This window comes from Salvia hispanica, chromosome 3, assembly GCF_023119035.1.
Source record: "Salvia hispanica cultivar TCC Black 2014 chromosome 3, UniMelb_Shisp_WGS_1.0, whole genome shotgun sequence".
Classification (NCBI taxonomy): Eukaryota; Viridiplantae; Streptophyta; class Magnoliopsida; order Lamiales; family Lamiaceae; genus Salvia; species Salvia hispanica.
In genome coordinates, this window is record NC_062967.1 from 51634726 (window position 1) to 51645366 (window position 10641).

The window sequence follows — 10641 nt, forward strand, 5'->3', positions numbered from 1 at the left end:
CTGCAAAGATTATTATAATACCTAATTCAATTCAGAGCAACTCCCTCAAGCACACATAATTAGATTTCAGTCCCAAAATTAGGTAAATTTTAGCGCGTAAATTTGAGTATATAAAACCCTCGATGATCGGATGGCTATAGAATAAGGATTTCGAATTTTGACACACAATTGCATACATTTTCTCGACTCTAAATCATGGGGCAATGCTTCTCCGATGTTAACGGCGGTAAGCAGGCGGTTGGTGGAGCCACTACCGCCGCCGCCACCGCAACCGCCACCGCCGCCGCTTCTGGCCCTAACGACGCCGTCGACCTCTTCTTCAGGGCTAGAGGAGAACACAGTCTTTGCACGCAAATTGAGGTAGCGAATCTTCGATACACTGTTCATCAAAGCATGTTGCAATATTTAATTCCACTCCCTTATTTAATAGATTTTCCTAAGTGGTTGCTTAGGTCAAGACCATCTCCGACCATACACTAGTTTTTGGTATACCAAACTTCTCCGATCATACTGCGAATATAAACCTAATTTTGCGATTGTCTATGAAACAACAACAAATATTGATGTGTGATACATATACTAAAAAATGGCGTAAAATTTGAGTCTGGTTAAATGATTGGAGTAAAATTACTTTTTGGTGAAGTAAAATTTGAGTCCGGTTAAAATGTTGGAGGTAAATTACTTTTTGGTGATACAAATATGAGTCCGGTTAAAATGTTGGAGGTAAATTACGTTTTGGTGATACAAATACTCAGAAATAGGTTTGAGTTTGGGGTAAATGGTGGGAGATGACTGAACAAGACTATATATAATAGGTTGACTTCAAAAGCTACTGTAGTTTTTTGCATGAACGTTGCATCTTTACTGTTGAAGAACCCTACATTTTTCAAAATCCACCACCTAAGAACACAATGTAAATATCTTTTTGGTTCATGGAATATCCCTCCAGTTTTCACGCTTCGAATTTACATATTGATGGGGTCCTGTTTCACGAATTACACAGAGGTTGATGATGTTTACTGAATCAAATTTCAGAAAAATAGTTTACCTTCAAATAAGTGGAGTCGGGTCCTTTGAGTGTTGTGACTTATTACTACTTACGCTGGTTTCCTCTGTTCACATTTTTAAAGACAAACATTAACAAAGAGATCCCTTCATTAATCAACAATGGTGTTCAACTGTTCATAGTGGAAAGTGATAACCAAACCTTGATGAAGGACTTAGTTTTATCTCTCATTGTAACATTTTGTCTATTCTATTTGCAGCTGTCTCTATCGGCTTCAAAGCTTCTCGATCTCGATTTTACATCCAAGGTAAAAGAAGAGCTTAAGTAGGATCTTGGGACGTGTTATCTTGTTTTATATTCTCTGTTGTATAAGGTGTCTTATTATTCTGTTTCTTGGCCAATGTTTCTGTCTTTATTTCTGTGGACCATATAGCTTATTTCTTGTCCCCCTTTTCCTTTTTTTTTAAAGGTAATTAGTCGTTTACTTGCTGTTGACTTGTGTTCTGTGTCTAGGTCAATGTTTTTGTCTTTATTTTTTGTGGACAAATAGCTTATTTCCTTTCCCTTTTTTTTAAAAGAATAGAATTGACATGCAGCATGCATGGATTCATTCCTTTGTCCATTCTGATCTAGCAAGTCTTGATTTACTGTTCACTGACCATATTATTTCTACTGTAGTTGCTTATAGGTAATTTAAGGTGCATATATTTTTCTTTATTTCAGAGTGATCCTATGGCAGTGGTTTACATGAAGAGAAGGGACGGGAAGCTTGAAGAGATAGGCCGCACCGAAGTAATATTGAACAGTCTAGAACCGAGTTGGATTCAGAAGATAAATATTACATATCAGTTTGAGGTTGTTCAAACGCTAATGTAAGTGAATCATGTGTTGGATTCGTTTCCTTTGAGATCTGTTTCTCACCTTCCCTTTGCAAACCTAAACTAGTTATATTGACCTGATATCACCTTTTCCAGGTTTCGCGTGTATGATGTCGATTCTAAATATCACAATTTACCTGTGAAGGTATGATGTATTTCTGGCTTGTCATTTTTGTGGACTTGAGATAATACCAAGTCACTTAATGTCCAAAATAGTTAGGAATTTCCAAATACTTAAGTCAATTTTTTTGTTAATTTTTCAGACGCTGAAATTGCAAGACCAAGATTTCCTTGGTGAAACGACCTGTGCTGTCTCTGAGGTGAGTTCTTTTCTTTTCTACACTGTTGTTGGATTATGTTGTTCAATTGTGAATGTGGCACCTCTATGTGCCTTTTTCAGTTCTAGCATTTCTGCACATTTCTAGGCAAGTCTAATCCACATTTTGCACGCATATTCTGCCTTATAACCGTCCATTTTGGAGTAATTTGATCATCATTCTGTCACTATCAAATTTCCACTGCAGATTATTACTAAACGTGACCGGAGTTTGACCTTGAATCTGCGTAATACCGACGGAATTAGAGGTTCGGGAAATAAGGGGACATTAACTGTGCGTGCAGATGAAACTGTTGCTTCAAGGAATGCCATAGAGCTTAGATTCCGTTGTTCAGCGCTAGAAAACAAAGACACATTCTCCACAAGTGTAAGTATCTTCAGATCCACAGTTGTTGAGATGGTCAACTACCATTTCAAGTGTCTGGTTTCACTCATTTTTCTTATAAATTGATTTGCAGGATCCTTTCTTAAGAATCTCTAGAGCTTCTGAGAACGGAGGTTATATTCCTATTTGCAAGACTGAAGTCGTGAACAACAACTTGAATCCAACATGGAAACCTCTGTGCCTAACCATGCAACAATTTATGAGCAAGGTAGCTATTACTTGCAACTGCATTTATGGGGAGAGGAAAATGTCCTATACATGTGTATTCCATTGTGTATATGTTTCAATCTGTATAGTCATCTCTCCATAAGCATATGCAATTTTCAACCTTTTACTTTCATTCTATCTAACAAAACACGAATCACAAAGTTTACAACTCCATAAGGTGTCAATTTCCTGTCCAACTCCTTGACTTTTTTCTGATTTGATCTATGTATTGTATTTTGAAGGAGAACCCCTTGCTTATTGAGTGTTTTGATTTCAACACCAATGGAAATCATGTACTGATCGGGTACATATATCTCCATTCTTCTCACCATTTGTATATTGCATTTCACTCCTTTTCCTTCACTTTTGTACTCCATTATGATAATGTACATCAACATTCTCCTTCTGTCAACAGAAAAGTGCAGAAATCCGTTGCAGAAATTGAAGCCCTTCACCAAAGTAGAGCTTGTGCTAATCTCATCTCACCGCCTTCTGCATTCAGGCACCATGAGAAGGTATTCAATCTCCCCAAGTTTCTGTATCTGCTGTTGCAACTTGTTCTCAGTTCTAACATATGCTCATCCAGATTATGAAAAGTCAAATTTTTGTCGATGGATTTGTCGAGAAACAACTGTATAGCTTTATTGACTACATCTCCAGTGGATATGAACTCAATTTTATGGTTGCTGTTGACTTCACTGGTACACAACTTGATTCCCCATTACAAAACTCTACTTGTTCCCATGGTTCATAATGCAACCTGAATAATGCGTATATGTATCTTCAGCTTCGAATGGAAAACCCACAACTCCGGGATCTCTGCATTACATTGATCATTCAGGTCGCCTCAATGCCTACCAGCAGGTAACACTGAATAACTATGGCAATTTTATAGACTATGATGATGGGTGATTTTCAAGAATCTAAAGAAATCTTAGCTAACTAATTCGTATAGCAGTTATCCGACCATGAGAAATAGTTCTTCACCTAAAATTCTCGATTGTAAACTCCATTAACTTCATTTGGCCATATGCCCACAGAAGATCTATATATAAGTATGCATATACATGTGTATTTGCATTTGCTTGTTTAAATATTACTCTATGTGAATATCTAAATGATTGTTGCTAAAAACACATTGCAGGCTATAATGGAGGTCGGGGAGGTGATACAGTTCTATGATTCAGACAGACGCTTTCCTGCTTGGGGATTTGGTGGGATAACACCCAATGGATCTGTATCTCACTGTTTTAACTTAAACGGAAGTCCAACTGATTTTGAGGTAAATACAATGTCTAATTAGTTGATTGATCAGAGATTCTCCTTATTAGTTATGATCTGCCCTTTGAATGCAAAGGGTATTGCATATCTACTGCAGAGAAACACATGAGATGATGCTCTTACTGTTGTCTAAAATGTGCTACACATATACCATTCTGAACATCTGCAAATTGTTGAATGTTCCGTTGTCTTATTTAATCACTTCAGGTAGAAGGTGTCGAAGGTATTATGGCTGCTTACTCGGCCGCTCTACACAACGTCAGTCTCTCTGGACCTACGCTATTTGGCCGAGTTATAGACAAGGCTGCAGATATCGCTGGTCACTCTCTTTCTTGTAACCAAGCCAAGTATTACGTTCTCTTGATTATAACAGTAAGCAACTGAGAAAAACCCTAATCTCCACTTGCCAAATTGTGTTTGTTATATTCATCTTGGTAATAAGGCTTTAAAATATGTAGGACGGCGTGGTATCTGACCTTAAAGAAACAATAAATTCTGTGGTGAAGGCATCCGACTTACCCCTCTCAATCCTCATCGTTGGAGTTGGAGATGCAGATTTCAAGGATATGGAAGTATGTCTCAAAACTCATCCTTAAAATTAATGGGGGTTTCTTGTAGTATTAAGGATGCTAAAAATTTCCAAATTTCTTGCTTAAGATTCTTGACGCTGACAAGGGGCGGTGATTAGAGAGCACTAGCGGAAGGGTGGCAACGCGCGACATTGTTCAGTTCGTTCCAATGCGCGAAGTGCATGGTGAGTGTATGTTAAATTCTAGAAAGATGTAACATGAAAATGTAACGGAGTCAGATTTTGTTAACCCGTGTTGGTTTCGTGCAGCCGGTCAAATATCCGTGGTTCAGTCTCTTCTCGAAGAACTGCCGTCGCAGTTTCTGAGTTACATGCGTTGTAGAGATTTCAAGCCCCTCAATGTTCCTCCGTTTTAGATCAAATTCGAAACTAAGCTAGTCTACATTACTTTGCACTTCACAATTTGTTTTGATTTTTATTGTTGAAATGGAATTGCTGTTGTTAATATGGAGTAACTATATTTTCATTTATATTGTCAAAGAGTGATATTATCTCAAGACAATCAAGTTGCATGAGAAAGGATTAAAGGAATCTTGTTAATGGTAGATGCTTCACACTTTTCCTTTACACCCTTCATTCTTGACAGTGCTACTACTGTTTTTTTGTTTTCATAATGTTATGAGGCATTTTATTTAAGGGATATTGGTCCTAAAACCATGAACTTTGGTTAAACTTTAGTATTTTTCACAAACTTTAATATTAATCTAAAATATCACAAATTTTACATTTTGTTTGTTATTTTCCATGGTAGGTTAATCATCACCATATCCAACCAACTTCCGTGCATTTTTTTGTCCTACTTGTTACTACTATCAACGTAATTTTTTACGTAGCTTTTTATCCTACTTGTCACGAACTTAAAATGTAATCTAAAATATTATAAACATTTCACGGTTGTCCACGTATAATAAGATTTTTGCCGAAGATATCTTATTTGGGTTGCCATGGGAAATAACAAAGAAAATGTAAAGTTTGTGAATTATAGATCAATTTAAAAGTTCGTGGAAAGTATAAAAAATTTGGCCAAAGTTTATGATTTTAGACTTTTAGAGACCAATTTCCCTTTATTTAATCCTACCCCATATTCACCTAACCTAATGACGTAAAAAAAAGGAAAGGAAAATGAAAATTATCTCAGGTGTATGTCAACTTTGCAAACGTCGATGACTATCTAATCAATTCAATAACAAGGCCGGCAGATGATCAAAACGCTGGCGACGTATACTACAGGTACGAAGTTGAACAAGTAAAGCAAGTCCCATCCGTGATAGGAGTTTAATTAATTTTCTAAGGTGACATTCGGTTGTCATAACTAATAATCATGAGATTATCCATCTAGGATTAAGTTGAGGGGATTAATCTTATGAACCAAACATGATATATATATTTAATCATGAGATTTAGTCTTGCCAACCGAACACCCCCTTAAGTTTCTTAATATCTGCAGACTAATGATGCAATTCATGACCAACCAAAGAAAGTATACACTTGATAGCGTGCTGAACCGTTGCTCTTGGTATGGGGGACTTAGATCCTTGGGTGGGCCCTGCAAAGGCTCTTCGTATCAAAGAGTTCTATCCAGGTACTTCCCTCGTAAACTTGCAGGCAGGTCACTGCCCACACGACGAGGTTCCAGAGCTTGTCAATAAGGCCCTATTGGAGTGGCTCCCGACTATCGCATCTACACCGTCTCCTCAAGCTTCATGAACATACATGGCATTTAGATCAATTCTGATTGATATATTAATTGGTACTTCATTCCGAATGATAAATATTCGTCAACCTTTTTGGTCTTTGTTATGTCCTATAAAAATTGAGACAAAACTTTTAGGCACGGAGATTAAGAATTTATATTAAATAAATAAGAGAGATGAAAAAAGTAGGAAAGATAAGAGAGAGTAAAGTAAATGATGGAATAAAGTAAGAGTGATTAGATGTTTTGTTTTTTGTTAAAAAAGAAAATGACTCAACTTTATTGGAACGGACTAAAAAGGAATACGACTCAACTTTTATGGGACGGAGGGAGTACTATATACCCCTCCATAAAAAAAATATTCTCCCTCCATCTATCATTTTTCCTTTTCTATCTTTTCACCAACTATTCTTTATAAAATAATTAAATTTATTATAAAACTAATAATATAAAAGTAAGACTCACGTACTAATAACTTTTCTATCCAACTATTCTTAATAATATTTAACAATTTCTTAAAACTCACACCAGTCAAATATGAGCCATTTAATCATAGACAATAGTCTTGTAGACAATACTTCATCCTCCCACAAAAGTATATACTTTTAGTTGGACACGGGTTTTAATAACAATTGAAAAAGTAAGAAATAGAATAAGAAAAATGAATTAAAATATTATTAATGGATAACGGGTTTCAACTTTCACCTCATTAGAAATAAAGGAATTTTCAAAATTCAAAAGTGAATGTTATTGTGGAACGGATTAAAAATGAAAAAAAAATGTATATTCTTATGAGATAGAGAGAGTATAAGTTTCACGGTTTAAACCTAGTTAAATAAAAGAGAAATAGAAAGAAAAAAAATATGGTCGATGGAAAATTGGACCTAGCTACTAAATAGAAAAACTTATCGTAAATAGATAAGAGAGATTAAATTTTAGTTGATGATAAAAATAGACAAATAAGATCATTGTTTTATGAATGAATATAATATTATTCATTTATTTGTTCTGTAATTTGCAATCGCCAGAACGAGCATGATTTAAATCCTTATTATTTACAACTCTCTTCTCTTTTAAAGCATGCGAGTACAAAAATATATTTTCCACTTAGCATTATTTACAAAAGTAATTCTTTTTGTTAACAAGCAACAAATGTTAATTAGTATGATATGTTATTGCATGATTTGCCTTAGAATTAAAAAATAAAATGAAGCCAAAATATGATAAAATGACGTTATAAAATGAAAGACCTGCATCCCAATAAATACACCAAGTCGTTTTTCTAAGTATAGTTTTTTTAATCTATTAGCTTAAAGGAATTTCATTTAATAGATTAAATTCAATTTTGCACGGATCAATGTGCCTCATGTGCACGAATCGTGCACATGCTTCGCATGATTTGACCGTAAGCGGCACGAGCACGTCTGACCTCGTTTGATATATGTGCCCCAGCATACTTCCACGATACTTTCACTGCGTCGCACTATTTCATTAACTCATTTCACTCACATTTTATTATAAAACTAATATATAAAAATAGATTTCATATTTCACTATTTTTTCTATTCACTTTCCTTGATGTATTTCTTAAAACTCATATTGAAGTTAAATAAAAATCCTAATACCAGATGAAGGGAGTAATATTTTTCATTTGTGATACTATCTCATATACGAATGGAATAATCTTTTATAGATAAATAAACAAAAATTTAAAAATTACGTTACAATGGGCATGAAACTGAAACTGTTATAATTTATATTATTTCAAAAGGTTGATAGAAAGAAGAAATTTTATTTAGACAAAAGTCCAAAAATTGATCTTTTATATTTGGTATAAAATTTTTTTTAGTCTTATACATTAACTTTATTACCTTTTGGTTCCAAATAATATGTTTTGATCCAAAGTTAATAATTCCATTAAAAACTTATCAGTCAAACATAATTTAACCAAATTAGTGACTTAATTTCTTAATCTAATCAACCTTATTAATAATCATTAATTTAATCAGATTAATATTAATTAGATTAATCAGATTATTTAGATTTATAATTAAATTATAAATTTAGTCAAAATACATTTTACCTTTAAGTTTTATGGAGTTATTAACTTTAAATAAAAACATAATGTTTGAAACTCAAAAATAACAAAGTTAATATATAGAACAAAATTTTTTAAAGGCAACCGTAAGTGATTAATTTGGTTTTTAGTCTTTAGTCTTTTATTTATAAAAATGCATGGCAACTATTATGACTTTGACGACTGATCATTCATACATCATGTTATATGACGCAACTTTATAACGTAGGGGAAACTTTATCCATGGAGTGTTTATTACTATGAAATTACATTTGATTTGCGTTAAAAACTTAAAATATTGACTAAAGTTGTATACTCTATCTGATAAAAATATATAAAAAATACTTCCCTGATCCTTAAAAATGGTGAACTATTTCTATTTTTTGTCCGTCTATAAAACATATGAACTTTCCTAATTTTGGCAACTCCTTTTTTTTAATGAGGTGAGATTTATTATTAACTAACAATATTTTAAAAACTTTTTTTTTCTATTCTTTCTTACTTTTCCAATTATGCATTAAAACCGTGTCAAATCAAATGTTCATACTCATTACTCATTAGGAACGGATGGAGTAATGAACTAATGATACTTTGTATGACATATGAATTAATGTATAATTGATAAAGTAAAAGAAATGAGAAGAATAATAGTTAAAATAGTTTTAGTGGATAATGAGATTCACATTATATGAGTAATGAGTTTGGGAGAACTTTCCATAAATAAAAATGAGATATTTTTATAGGACGGACAAAAAAGGAAAATGTCATTTTTAATGGGACAGGGGGAGTATTATTTCCAACATTTGAGTGAACTGCGCAAATGATCTCTATACTAGACGTTGTCCTCGGACTTTAAAAATGGGTAGTCTCTGAATTAAGGTGTAATCACATTAATGATATTTTTTCACTATTCATCACAATTTAGAACAAAAAATGCCCTGGCATGGATGACATTTTTTAACTTTCATATCTAGATACTGAATAGAATATTTTCTCTATCTCTCTGTAATTAGATATGATATTTTTTTATAGTTTGAGTACCCGAAATTCATTTCACCTTTTCAATCACTTTACCTCAAATTCTCTCTCCTTTCTTTATAACTTTTAGAAAATAAAAAATTAAAATTAAAAATTTATAACCATAACCCTGAGCAAGATAATCTTAGAATTTATAACTGATCCAGGCATCCAGCCAGGGTTATTGAATTGTACTACTACTATTGAGGAAGAAGATAATGGAGGAATGGGAAGAAAAGCTAGAAGCTATATACATACATAATACATTGAAGCTTGGAATCTATATATGCTTAGCAAGTTTTTTGTTTCATAATCCAATTTAATTTACGTTCCTTCAAATTTCAATGATATAACATGCTTTTATAAACCAGTTCAGATTAATAAAATCTAATCAAATACTCCATATATTAGTATAATTTGATTAGTAGAATTTGAAACTAAATTTGAATTCGGATTTGTGATTTGTGTGAATTTGAGAATACAGATTTATCAAATTTTTAGTTATTATAATTGTATTGTTAAAAATTGCAAAGATATCATTAAGAGCATTCACAGTGATGTGAGAGTCCTCCCAAAAATATCTCCCACTACATGACTCACATCACTAAGCCCTTCCACAAGCTTCCCAATAGTCCTCCACTTTAATTTATTTTAATTATTAATGTTTATCAAATATTAAAAAAAATAAAGTGTAATGAATTATATATATAAAATATAAATCTAAAATTTATTAATTTTTTTTTAAAAAATTGGGAGCGGGCTAAGCGGTCAGGGCACAATAGGTGCCGTTCCACTGCCGTCCCGGCTCGGCCACAATCTTGATATCGGTGCTTTCTCTCTCCTCAAGAGGGCTCTACCGTTGCAACAGGAGCCTTCCTGACTGCCTTCCCAGAAGGCGGTGGGAAGGGCTCCTATAGTGAAAGTATATATGGAGTGAATGTTATTCACGCGTATTATTATAATGCAAGAATATATTCCGTATTAAATAAATACTATGTATGGCACCTTCGTACGTATTCAACGACTACAATTCACGTGAAACTTCCAAGTTAAATTTGGTCGAAACTGAATGGCGAAGAATTCTAAGGTTTGGAAATTAATTACTACTATACATAATTCAATTCCTTGTGAATTGCTCAAGCCCTACCTAATTAAAATTCAATCCAAAATT

The 10641-nt window shown here is 33.4% G+C and overlaps 1 protein-coding gene across 1 annotated transcript; it reads left to right on the plus strand.

Annotated features, from left to right (window-relative positions):
- Positions 1–195: 195 nt before the first annotated feature.
- LOC125214260 (protein BONZAI 3-like) lies at positions 196–5206 on the plus strand. Its single transcript, XM_048115198.1, has 16 exons — positions 196–360; positions 1266–1313; positions 1730–1878; positions 1981–2029; positions 2148–2204; positions 2409–2588; positions 2680–2814; positions 3056–3117; positions 3229–3328; positions 3400–3514; positions 3601–3677; positions 3958–4095; positions 4302–4466; positions 4553–4666; positions 4752–4848; positions 4933–5206. Exons 1-15 carry the CDS (start codon positions 196–198, stop codon positions 4776–4778), a joined length of 1581 nt encoding a protein of 526 aa, XP_047971155.1. The 3' UTR covers positions 4779–4848; positions 4933–5206.
- Positions 5207–10641: the final 5435 nt, after the last annotated feature.